This window comes from Molothrus ater, chromosome 7 (assembly GCF_012460135.2).
Source record: "Molothrus ater isolate BHLD 08-10-18 breed brown headed cowbird chromosome 7, BPBGC_Mater_1.1, whole genome shotgun sequence".
Classification (NCBI taxonomy): Eukaryota; Metazoa; Chordata; class Aves; order Passeriformes; family Icteridae; genus Molothrus; species Molothrus ater.
The window spans coordinates 16,928,152-16,941,959 of record NC_050484.2 but is presented as its reverse complement, the minus strand read 5'-3'; the positions used below and the strand labels follow the sequence as shown (position 1 = coordinate 16,941,959).

The window sequence follows — 13,808 nt, the reverse complement described above, 5'->3', positions numbered from 1 at the left end:
TTCCATACACCACCCACACATGACTGGGCAACAGGCACAGGCACAAATTTAGATTTGTATCTGAACAGCCTCAGAGCCTGCAAATCTGGGAACATATTTTGGCTCAGGATGATCAGATGATCACATTAAAGACCCAGACTTCTTTCTCTCTTTACAGAGGAAGAAGCATACAGTGCAGAAGCTGTGGGACTACATTACAAAACTGATAAAGATGCATTAATTGCCAGATGCTGTACAAACTGAGGAAATTTTCATCCTCACCATGGGGCTAATGGACACACAGATCTTACTGCTTGGGTCATAAAACAATGGGTTTTTTTTTGAGTTGAACTCTGAACAATTTTCTTTGGTTCATTACAATTCAATGATATTCTCCTCATATTGGACAACAGAAATCAACCTGCCAGCCCTGCCACCAAGAAGAAAGAAAAACTACTTGACCTATTTATAAACAGCTGCTTGTTCCAAATGCTGAGGTTGCTGGTGGGATCAGGTGCTGGTCATGGGGCTGAATGCCTTACTCTGATTTGCTGGGTTAAGTGACATGCAGGAAAATCTGTGCCATCTTCCCACCAAAACCCTGAGAGGTGCAAAGACAGCCAAGATGTCACCTCTGTGCCACTCCACAGTGAGAAAGACCACACTGTACTGTCCCCATGCAGCCACAGATAGCAACCCCAACAGGACAATCACTCAAAAAGTAAAATGAAAACTCCACATTTAACTATCCTGTGATGTCTGTGTGCCTCAGTGTGTTCACATCAATAGAGTTCCAAGACAAAATAAAGAAGAGTATTAAAACCTGGGCTTCAAGACTGAAAACACTACTGCTGTTGAACTGTTTTGTGGCTGAAGCCCCCTTAGTCACTTACAAGTTCCAGATGAAGGGTGTGGGATACTGAGATTACTTATCTAATCTGTTTAAAGGTTTTTCACATAAAATTTCAATCTTTGAGAAATATTCAATAGTCCTTGAGCTATTTCATGAAAAATGTTTCAAAACAGATGGTGAGTGACATAACACAATGTAATCCATGGAAACAACAGCATTCTTCAACACTAATCATTGAAATCTCTTTACTATGAACACTGTTTCATCAATCTAAAAAATGTAACAGAACAGAGTTCTGCTGTCACTTGAAAGTTTATAAATGCAGGAAAAGTTAATTTTACCAAAGAAACCCGAAGTGGTAACTTCCAGAAGACTTAGAGAAGATTTTTACCCAGGCTTTGCATTATAATAAACTGTCTATGATAATATGCAAAAAGAATCCTTTTGAAACAGCAGGCTGGAAGCAGTGGCTGTCAGGAACTGTAAGCGATAACTCACCCCTCTACTACTGCTACCTAACAGGCGAGAAATTGGATATTAAATGTGGTCAGCTAGCTTCAATATCCCAGCAGTATTTCTTTTGTCAAAATGATCTGATAACAGTGAAGATTCATACTTTAAGCTAAGTTGGGTGCTTCATCTCTCAGCAAATTCAGCGCAGAATGACAGATTCTGCTGAAGGAGGATTTGAAGGACCAAAGCTATGAGCCTCTCCCTCTGTGGACTCAGTATGGAGCTTAGTTTCACTGTAATAGCTATGTATGCTGGAAATTGTCAGTCAGACCTTTCCTCCACATCCACAAAAACTAAAATCACACATTTCTGATTGGAGAGACAAAAAATCCCAACTAAAGATAGCATTTTTTCTACATACTATGAGCATATTAGATAGGCCTAATGTATATCATCCTGAAGTTTGTGAAATAGGGAAACATATCAGATTACTATACATGCATTAACACCTACAGGTGTGTAAAAATAACTTTTAAGAATACTTTCATTTGTCAGATTTTCAGTAAACAAAGTATTTCATTTAATACAACGGAATTTACATTATGGTTTCCTTTTATGTTTAGTCTCTGAAACAAAATTTCAGGCAGCTGCTTTGTCTGCCCAGTACATTCCCAACCTCCCTTAATATTTTTATGTTCACTGGTTCTAAGATTTCTTCCTTCTTCGTTTTTCTTTTATAATCCAGGATGCAATTACTTCTCAGCTGATACTGCAACTCTCTGAAGAGAGCAATCCCTCTTTGCAAGTCTGGCTGAGGCCAAAAATAGCTCTGTCAGCTTCTGACAGGCTGAACTTAGCCAAGTGAAATGCTTTAACATTTTATCAACTTAATGAACAGTCTTATTTATAATGTGGACAACTTTACTGTCATTATACGCAGACTGCTGAATAGGTTATGGAATGCATTTGTTTGGGGAAATCTGAATATATTAAGAAATCAAATGCAATTGTCTTATATACTGTAAACAATTTCAAGATTAAATATTCTTTGCCCATTTGAAATAAAGGAGTGGCTTAATGGTAACATCCATAACTATAAAAACACCTGAAGAATCACAGTGACAAATAACTAACCTCCAAATCATGAAAATTTGCAATATGCAAAAATTACCATTACAAAATTCTATAACCAGTTTAAATATTACTGTTAATGTAACAGTGGAAATAACTATGTAGACTAAATAGCTGCAGAGACCTTTTAGTACTTATCGTAGAGGGGAAAGGTTAAAAGTACAAAAGAAAAAGTCTAACAGAAAAAAAGCGTGGGTTAACAATTGCTTACCCTCTTTTCTGCTACCTCATCCTCTCCTGTAGACTCTTTGCCATCATGTTCATCTCTCAGGGTTGGCATATGCTTTTTGTGTGCTGGCTCTCTGTTTAAGGTTGTATATCCTATGTGTTCATAAATTGGATTAATTGTCATCTTGGAAATGTATTCAGCTGCCTTCGTTTCAATATAAAGAGTAATCAATCCATCTGTCACCAGGTCATGGATGGACTCAAAACGTTTCTCCCCAACAAAGTGTTTTCCATCGTAGTAGAGTCTGAAGTTTCTGGTTTGACTTCCAAATCTGCCTCAATGAAATGGGAAAGTTGTTTTTTTTAAAGAACAGTAAGCAGAATAAATAAGAGTAAGCAAGCCTTTGCAAACAATCAAAAACACTTTATCACTTAAAGCTGTGACTATGCACTGTGTCTGGTCCAGCCGAGCTGGGGAGCTACTACTTAGCACAGATAGGAAGGAGAGATCAACAACAACTGCAGAGAGATAGCCAAAACAGTACTGTCCCAGAAGGAGCTGCTTGTTCTGGTATTCTTTTAGCCTTTCCATTATCTATGGAAAAACTGAAAAATTACTTCACACTCCTTATGGCTTTTTTTAGTGCTTTGCTACTTTATCACTGCAGTCAATTGGCTTGGCTCTGCTATGAGGAGCTCTCATAACAGAGCCCTCTATTAGAGCCGATCAATCTGCAGCTCTGATGCTGTCTCAGACCTCTGCTCCCCTGCCTGCTGCAGGAAGAGGCCATTCAAGGTTCAGCTGAGCTCCAGTGCCAACAATTACACTGAAGCAGAACTGCTGCCAGAACCCAAGCAGCACAGGACAAAATGGCACAAGGGCAAGCATTCTTTATTCCTGGCCAAAGGCCCAGGACTAACTCTTCAAGCTTTGTACAGAAGTCCTTCTGTGTTCTGCTTGTTAAGTCCCAAGCTTCAAGCAAATCTTTGTAATACACAGGATACATAACATGAAAACTATCCAACACCAGCATTCTGCATCAGGATGGAACAGCATTTTGATACAGGCTCTTAGCAACTGTAAGAATGCTCAATTTACCTGAACAGCAGCATATTTTTAAAAACTGCACTAAGAATCTGCAACCATTTTCTGCCTCAAAGCAGTCTAAACATGTGAAAACACACTAGTGTTTGCACTTGGCAACATTTCCTGTGGGGAAGATGGAGGCAAGAAGCTGCTTTCACAGCTCACTCCAGTGCTGTTCTGTGGTCAGACAGCAGCGAGGGTATTGGCCCCCTTTTGAGGTCAGATGTGCCAAATTAGTTTTAAGAACTAAATTTGAAAGGATGGATGGGTTTCACTTTACAATCAAATGCTTCATTGGAGATGTTAAGGAACACAGTAAATAATGATACTTTGCTGAAGTGGCTCCTCTGCTCAGTGGGACCTCACCAAACAGGGGAAAGCATAATTTTAGACCTCGCCTCAGGTGAAATATTACATTCTTCTTGAAAATATGGGCAAAAAATACACAGTTCTGGAATCTCTATTTTTTTCTCTGTTCTACATCAAAACGGCAAACCTTCCCATCACCCTATCAATAGTTCTGACATGACTGCAACTTCAGATGCTGCTATTTCTGCAAAACACTCAAATGTAAATGGAATCTGTATCCTGCTCAGGAAGGAAAGGGGACACAATGTGTAGGAACTATGTGGGCATTTTCCTGCAGATTAACTGGTACTTCCATGCGTATTTTTATGCCATAGAAACTAAAAGGTCATTGAATCAAACATGAGAAATTACAAAATGACAGAAAGAAATACATTTTTACCCAAGGCTAATTTCATCACAGGATGCAGTTCTGAGTGAATACAAGTCATACAGAGAGCAGAAAGATAATGTCCTGAGTTACAGCAGAAGGGGCAGATGTATTCAAACTTACTCCTCAGGACACCTTTAGTGTATTGCAGACAAGCTTTGACCACGAGTTGTCCTCTTTATACACCCTTGACTGCCAGAGAAGTCCACATGAGCCAAGAGTGCTCAGCACTTTGCAGTGCCAAAGTGAGCAACCTTCACTGTCATCTGCTCAAGTCAGTGGGAAATAATGCACACTGAGCACATACAAGCACCTTGATGGCTCTCACTTCATCTGGAGAACTGAGTAAGTTTGAAGGTGAAGAATGATGGGCCTTAAACGACATATACATTAGAATTACTTATATTAAGAGATGCAGGTGAACTGCTGCTCTCATCAGTAACATCTGCTCTGACTACTTAAAGCAGAATTTCAAGCAAGCTGGAGGTCACTTATTGCTCTTAGTTTTCCAGAAGTATTACACTAATTTTATCAAGAGATGATAACACACAGAAAAGCATCACAAGGCCTAATACTAAGTACACACAATGTTTTGATTTTAGCAACATCCCTCAAAATCTAAAACCAGTCTTGCCTGGTTTTGAAGTCCTGTTCTGAAGAACAAGGTGACCAAATACAGAAAAGAGACAGAACTTGTTAAAAGGTTAGTTGTCTTTCCCACAGGGTCAGAAGGTGCACCCTTCTACCCCAGGTGTGTTTTACTGAGCAGCCCCTATGCTCTAGACCTGTTCAGACTGCTGCACATGGAGTGTGTCATTGAGAGATGCTATAAGGAATGGAGTTGCCAAGAAATGAATGGTTTGCCTTTATCTAATTTCCCATTTGTTCCAAATCGATTTTTTTTCTTTATTCTTTTCTAATTGGATATGTTGTGGAGAAAGGTACTGGTATTCACATAGAATCCTACAAGTAATAAGGCAATAAACCCCCAAAATCTCCACAAATCAATGAAACACTAGCCTTTAACAAGACTGTACTGTCAATAATGTGTCTCAGAATCCCATTTTATTTCTTTCAAATTAATTTCCTTTTTTCCTGACCACATAATGACACTATTTTTATCAAATTACAATATTAAAAAAACATACATGTTCAATTGAAAATTATTAATAAAGACTTAATCTTCAATCTCACTTAAAACTATGGTTTAAATTTTTCCACTAGCAAGACTATTTCCTTATGTTTACTTTCTGTAACATTCCTGCAGCCTAGTTAATTATACATCACCGTGGCAACTAAGTAGAGCCAAGATTTGATATTTCAACTTCCTGATGCTCTCCTAAAGGCAAGTACTAGTACCAGCTGTTTTTTATTTAATAAGTAGAAAGTGGGACACAGATAAAGTATGCTCTCTTTTGGTTTATACAGGGGAACATCAGATGTTTTTCCGAGAAAAAGAATTAGACCTCTGACATGTCAAACAGTCTCATTGTGTCCACTGTGCATTTGTTTGCAAGCAGCAGGACTAGAGATAAAAGACTTTTTTTATTCCAAGTTGTCTGAAAAGCAATCACTGTCCAGTTCCTTTGGTTGCCAGTGGGGCAGAGTAGATAACGTGGGAAAATGTATTAAACAGTAGAGCCAATGTGGCTGGTAATAAAGGATAATAAAGGACTGAGGAGTTGAATTGGGTATCATGCCATGAGAGACAGGCCTCAGAATCAGCCACCTACCTGTATGCAGCATTCAGTAAAGAAACAAAAGGAAAAAGGGAAGGATTGAGAGCACAGATACACTCTCTTACCATCTGAGAGGATGAATTTTACAGTCCACATACAGAATTGTACCGTAGCTATTCACCACTTTCACAGGCTATTTTATGATGAGAAGAATTTCTAGACACAGGCATTGTTTAGAGTGCATAGCTGCAATCAAATGACAAATTAATACCCCTCAGGACTACTCATGTCCTCCTTCATTTCAAGCAACTTCATACACTGAACTGGGAAAATTTAAGACTGAGACTAAAGGTCACTTGGACCTAATCTTCCCTTGGAGAAAGAGTCTTAATGTGCTTTGCAGCCAGAAAGCAGAAGTCTTTCTTTAAATTAGGTGCCAAATTTCACTTCTATTTTTTGAAAACTCTGAACCAACACTTATGACTAGACTCTTGACACTCCATAAAAAGCCACAGGAATATAAGGAATCTTGCCATCATGAATGTCTCTTAATCATGCTGTGTTCTTGGTAGTGAAAACAAATTATTCCATAGATCCTCTTTTGGCCCAAAGACAAGCCTTGCATGCAGCCAAAACCTCTTCTACACAATTATCCCTGAAGACCTCCAGCTCCTGAAAGAAGCTTTTTTTCTTTTAATATTTATTGGCAACAACATTTCTGATAATGGCCAGGGAACTGCAAAACCTGCCAACTTCCCAGAATACCTGCCTGAAAAATAACATAGTTTTCAAAACCTGAGCAGTATTGTACAAGAACACAATATGTATAAATGCAATCAAATACATTAGGGGTTGATACAAACGGAGACAAAAAATCCTTGCTGCTATGGCTGGGAAGGGTGGCAGAGTACAGTCACTATGGATAGTTTTCCAGAGCCATTTGGAAGGGCAGTACTGGCTAGCTGACTGTTGCTTGATGAACATTAATTTAGTGTAAAGATATCTCTAAAACCTGGTAACACCCATGCTGAATGCATGTCACTTGAGTTCAGCATGGAAAAAGTATGGCATCCTTCCAAAGAGAAAAGAGATCTTAGACCTGCTCCTGCAATGTGCCCATCCCCTGCCAATGCAGACACAACCTTGCACTCCCTCTAACCTGGATCAAACAAAAAGGCTCAGAGCCTGTAGAGTATCACTGATGACAGCTCCCCAGCAGTCTCTCTCAACTGAGGCTGAAGACATCAGTGCCCAAACTTCCTTGTCAAAGCTGGAAAACAATTCTGCATAAATGGCATGCCAACAGCAGGCAGGGAGGACCAGAGCAGTGGCACTTTCCTGTGGATCATAAACACTGTCAGGGACAAAACAACTGCCCTAGGGCATCAGCAGTAGGCAACAATTGCTGAAAGCAATGAAGAGAAAGTGTTATCAGCCCTTGGTACCTGTATAGAGCATTTCACAAATAAATCTAACAAAATTAGAAAATAATTTCTTTGCTTCAGTGTATTATTTTACCATCAACAGCTGATTTTCACCATCTTAAAATTTTGAAAATATGTCAGCTGATCAAGTACTATGGTATGCTAGTAATATGCAGTTAGAACACTTAATACTTAAGGTAAATGTTACTGCTCTTGATCAGTGGTAAGCATTTGAAAACAATCTGTTTGGTTTGAACAGATGCATTACCTCTTCTTAGTTCTGTGCCTGTATGCCTTATTCTATTTAACCTTTATATAAATTACTGGGATCCATTTGATGATTGAATCAGAATCAATACCAATGTTTTGGGCACTGGTTTACTGCTCTTTCTACCTGGTGACAGTTCCATGCTTCCTGGAAACAGACTCACTGTGGTTAGTGGTTAAGACACATTTGCATTCTATATGCACACAGGAATGTATTAAAAGCCTGGTGTCTTCTCTTTACATGAGAGCAATATTTGGAGACCTATGCCAGCTTGCCTGGATAAAGATCATCTGGAAATGTTACTTGCAGGAAAGTTACTAACTTTCACAATTGCCTACACATAAATAAGGCTTACAAAAATTTCAAAGAAATGTTCTTCAAGAGTTAATTTTACCATGTGGCTTCATGTTACAGAGAGCTTTCATATTACTTTAAAATAGAACTGTGTTTCAATCCATCTAAATTAAGGTATCAACCCTACCACTGTCTGCTCAGCAAACTTCAAAATGTGCATGCAAACTTTACTCAATGTAAAACGTTTTCATTTTAGGTCATACATGACATTGTTTTTCTGGTATATTTTGAAGTAGAACAACATCAGCAATGCAGCAGGAATTCCACTGCAATTGGGTACTATGGAAAGAAAACTGCCACAGCATAATGCTCAAACATGTTCATTTTTGTTTCACTTAGAGTAGCTTTTCCTACAAGGGTTTAAGTTCATAGAGACCAAGAATGGTTGGAAATGCACCTTGGAAGGTTGTCTAGTCCAATCTCCCTGCAATAAGCAGTGACATCTTAACTTAGACCAGGATGCTCAGAGCCCCATCCAATGGATTTTCCCAGGTATGGAACATCTGCCACTTCTCTGGGCAACCTGTTCCAGTTTTCACCAACCTCATCATAAAAAAATTTCTTTTGTATATACTCAAAATCAACCCCCCTTTAGTTCAAAAATTACTCATGACTGTCATATTTCTCTTTTGCTTCTCTAGACTTGCTCACACTAAAAGCAACTTGCTCCTAATTTATCCTTCTAAAACAATGTGGATATTTTAATTCAGTATATCAAGGAAACCAGAGTGGAAGACATCAAGTGAAAACCCAATGTTCTTATTGTAAATAGCTTTGCAACTCCAGAAAAGGTTTTTGAAGAGCAGAGTGGAGCAACATTATTTTTGCTGTTGTTCCTCTTTGTTTGGGTTTTTTCCTAAGGTACACAGCAGGTTGTTGTTCAGGGTCTCAAGAAAACCCAAATTCACTTAGATTAAAAAGAAAGAAGCTACAGTAAGATTTCTGTTCCACAGAGATTTTGTCAAATCTGATTTGCCTTAAGCCACTGCTAATTCAAAGCTTACAATGCACGTTTACTTAACTTACTTAAAGCTATTACTGAATTTACTATTCACTTAACTTGTTTTCTCAGTGTATTCTACCTCTAATCTTCTGGTACTCACTCATCCCTTCTTGCAAACAGTGAGATTCACCAATATACTCATCATGCTCTCTAAATGGTTTTTCCTCAAAGCTGCCTTCCTTGACAATAAACAAGCATAATAACATAAAATGAAATAGTTCCTGCATATATAACATGCATTGTTAGAATTCTTGGGGCTACTAACAGTTCATGAATGAAGATTAATAGCTTTTTGACTATTATATTCTGTTTTTCTAGAATACAATTTCTTCTTTCATCCAAGTGCAGCAATAAATGGGGCTGATGTCAATTTATTACTGAAACTGTTAGAGTTCATTTATCTCAAGATACAAAGGAAAAAAAATTAGCTTGATTCTCTTTCTAGCACCTATCAAATCAGGAGGAACCATACTCAGCTGAGCTTCACCAAGTATAAAGGAGGGAGAAGGGAAAGGAGAACTGGGCCAGATAATATGTATTGGTGTCAGTTCTTTTGGTGTTTGAATAATTAATAAATGTTTTGATGAAGACAATTATGACATTAAACAACAATGTAAGATTATTGCGTGCTATCTTCAAAACACGTCTATAAAGCACCCACAGTATCTACAGCTGATGAAGTACAGGAATAAAGGTGTTTCTCCAAATACAAAAATTTCTAAATATGAATTTAAAAATATCCAAAATAAGAGGCCAATCAAAAGGACTAACTTGCAGATAGATTTCTACCTAGCATTTTCTAAAAGAAGTAGAGAAAAAGAGGCATTCCAGTAGAACTTGCTGAAGACAGAAAATATATGTATGCTTTGACAGGAGAGGAGAGCATAATGTACTTGCATACACAATTTGATTAGCAACTGATTGCATTACAATTTGATTTTTTCAACTATTATTTCAACTCCAACAGTGCCTAGAAGCTTTAAACCAGACAGACGTTATGCAGCATAAAACCAGCAAAGTGCAACACAGATTCCTGCTCAGGAGCTGTGACTGGGGGTAGACTGAGAGATGGGCTACAACTTCCAGTCTGTCTATCTTTTAAAAAGATATCCTAGACTTTTGTACTGAACAAGCATGTGAGACAACAGAGAAAACATCTTCTCTAATGGAGAAATGAGGCCTGCAGAACTCCATGGCCTAAAGCCAAATCATATATGAAGCCAAAAAGTGAGCCCAGAGCTCCTGAGCTCCAGCACAGTCCTCAGAACAAGCCCAGTGTCTCTGCTGGCCAGCAGATCACAGCAGGAGCTGCAGCCAGGGTGAAGGACACGGCATAAATGCACATGAGCTGTGCACACCAAGCACAGGCATCTCTTGGACAAGCTCTCCCAAAAAAGCTCACAGCACGCTGAAGCAGAGAGTATTCCTCTGAGAAGTGCTGAACTTAACACCAGCAGGAGAAAGACTGCAGTAAACTGAATTGCTAAAGATAAATTAGACACTCTAGCCAAAAGAAAACAGAGCTGACAACAACAACAGATGGGAAGAGGAGGGAAGGAGAACAGGAATACAGCAAGAAGACATGAACCATAAGGAAAAAAGCATTCTAGTCTGTGGGAGGACCTAGGTAGCCAGTTAATTACTCATTAAGGTTAGTAGCTATTTATTATTATTCTAAATACTTAAGTGAAGCCATTTCAGTACTGGCCAGGTGCACTTACACAAGGCAGATGATAAGCAAACACCTCACATGTTTACTGATAGCTGAACCTTACATATTATTGACAAACTAACAGAGTCAATTATTTAGTGTGAAATTTTATGTAGGAAAAGAAACTTTTTACATGGAACATGATTTAGATAGAGGGCCAATTGTTTTACTTGAAGCAGAAAAGCAAGCTCCAGAATTTATTACCACCTTTTTCCCTGTTGGTTTTTTTTTTTTCAGCTAGCAACCAAGGAATATTTTATGAATATTTTAGAAAGGATTCTAGAAACTGAATTCAACCCTTGCTATTGCCAGTCACTTCATTTGCAAATCAGGTAAAAAATACACAGAAAGATATGCAAAGTTTAGTCTTTAAAATGGTCTTTAGAATTTTTCCCTACCAACTAGCATGATCTCAGAATACTGTTACCATGGTAAAGTGAAGAGATGCAGTTAGCTACTGCTTTGCTGGGCTCCTTCTGACTACTTACAGATCAGCTGTAGATGCAGGATAAACTATGATCAGATTTTGATACATTCATAATTAAAAAAAAACATAATTCAGCTCTTATCGTGTAGAAAGTAGTTTCAAACAATTCTTCTTTCCCCAACTGCTCTCCCCTGACCCAGTATGTACAACAAGGCTTTTCAGCAGAATCAACAGTGCTCATGTCTGAATTCATGAAGCCTTTTGCAGATGTTGAATTCTACATGTGTAAGTAATCCCACAGCAGTCAACACGTGTTCTGGAACAGCACTACACACGTGTCCCAAAAGAGCCCACTGAAAATAAACAGCATCCAGCAACCAAAGCAGTCATCCTCTGAAATTTAAAAGGTGCATGTGCAGCATTATGCCCTAATAGCCTACCAATTAGGTCTCCTTTTAAAATGCCTGTGGCTAGTTTCTTAAAAAAAAGTCATAATCCAGGGATTGAGAATGTATGTATGAATTTGCACAATACACGTTGACTAAAATAAAGATCACTAATTTTTGACATTCGTTTCACCTGAAGAATTCTTTCCTGGTGCTACATAATCTTCAATGTGCCCAAACCTCCAAACATAAAGAAAACATGACTCATAATCATGGCTCACATTATTACCTTTTTTTTTTTTTTAAAAAAATCATGCTGCAGAACCTTATTTCAATTCATTCTCAGTATCACAACAATAGAATTTGCAGGAAGGGAAACCATGGTAACCAATTAAATGTGCTACAGCAGCTATCTGCTCAAAAGAACATGCAGTACCATCACACTTCAACGCCTACCACTAGTACACTCTCTACCCATTCCCTCATTATCCTCATTCTAATTATTAAACAAGCTCTCCACCACAGAAGGCTACATTGCAAACCATGTCTATTGTTACTGCCATTTGCTATAGCTCTTAACATTAAGCAATGTACTAATCTTTTGCCAAATGTAAAAGCAGATCTAATGGCTCCAGAAGCGAATTAGGAATTTTCATTATTTTAAATCTGCTTGGAACACTGAATTAGCATTACAATGCATTTTCGTCTTTTTATTCTAACAGAGACTTGATGATATGTATGGACACAGATATATATCTACAATCATTTTCTCATGTCAGTAATTTTTTTTAAACCTCAAGACTGTAAAACATTTTCATTGGCATTCTCTGATCGGTGAATGCATCCATGATTAAGTACAGGCATTAAATATAGGAGGGTGCTGATTTACTGCTCTCAGTTGTGTTTATGCTTCATTCTCCCTTTATATGGTATCTGAGGTGACACAATTTTACAGGCTTTCTTAGGCTCTGAACATCAATTTTATTTGAAGGACAGCTCTGACTATTTAGTCAAACTTCTATACTTCAAACAACATTTAAATTATCTTTTTCTTTAAGAACGTACTTCTATCTCTCTTACAAATTCTGAGAAAACTATTTTCTGAAAAAACCCCACCATCTTTTGTTTCAAATTTATATTTAAAAGGTAGTCTGCCTTTAAAAAAGTCATGATGCAAATTAATTGCACAATAATGGATGAAAGTAGGCAAAAATAGCTCATCATAAGACGATCAAAATGCAGCTTGTTATATAAGTGGAAAGCAGATTTTACAGTAACTCAACAGCAGCTTTAAAAAATGAAAAGTTTTTTTGGGGTAAGAGTCACTTTCCCTACCTTACAAAGAAAAAATATTAAAAATCTTCACTTTGAACTCAATTAACTATTCACAGTATTACACTAAGAACAGCTGACTGCTTTGCTTTAGCTTGCAAAAAGTATTCTTTTTCCTGTCCTATATTTGGTCATTTAAGTGGTGCTAGGCTATGTCTGCAGCTATAGCAGCTCAGGAACAAGATCTTTAGATCTACTAAAGCTAGTTCCATAAAAGCATCACAGCCTAATGCTCCACAGTGGTCAAAACTCATTTAGAAGGCTTTAGAGAACAAAGAACTAAAACACGTGGTGCAGTTCATCTTGAACAAGATGTTGGACACTGAGTGTTGGACATCAGCTACAATAGCTGGTGGAATCAAATGTAACACTGGAAGTGTCCCATGATGATTTGAGGAATTGTCTGGCTTGGGTCCTCAGGACAAACTACAAAAAGCTTGTTCTTCTCCATTTCAGAAAGGATGGCTGGAAACATTCCATGACAGAGACATCATACCTTGCCACAGGAAGGGACATGATCCTGTTTCACTACACTGCTCTTCACGACTGGATGCACTGGGTTTCTCAGGGTTCCCAGGCACGCTGACACAAGCACAGGAAGAAGACATCTGCCAGAGCTGGACGTGCTGGGCCGTCTGTCTCACTGAATTGCCTGCCTCCCCAGCAGAGCCACCGGCAGCTACAAGCCAGGAAACAAACCTGTCTCAGTCTCAACAGCAGCTGCTCCTACCCACAGCTACCACAAGACTTTTATGCCTCCATGAACTGGGATTTCATGATGCAATCACACTTCATAGGCAGTTTCCAATTTGCCCTA

General features: G+C 38.3%; 1 protein-coding gene across 5 annotated transcripts in view; it reads right to left on the bottom strand.

The window, feature by feature from the left end:
• CHN1 (chimerin 1) overlaps positions 1-13,808 on the bottom strand; it is a 93,779-nt gene that overhangs the window by 45,002 nt on the left and 34,969 nt on the right. For 4 of the 5 annotated variants that reach the window (XM_036386770.1, XM_036386769.1, XM_054515461.1 and 1 more), the window contains one exon: positions 2,628-2,916. In XM_036386770.1, coding sequence (XP_036242663.1) covers positions 2,628-2,916 — 289 coding nt within the window. Of the gene's footprint in view, positions 1-2,627; positions 2,917-13,487; positions 13,523-13,808 lie in introns of those variants that run through there. The other variant, XM_036386772.1, reaches the window with a different exon arrangement.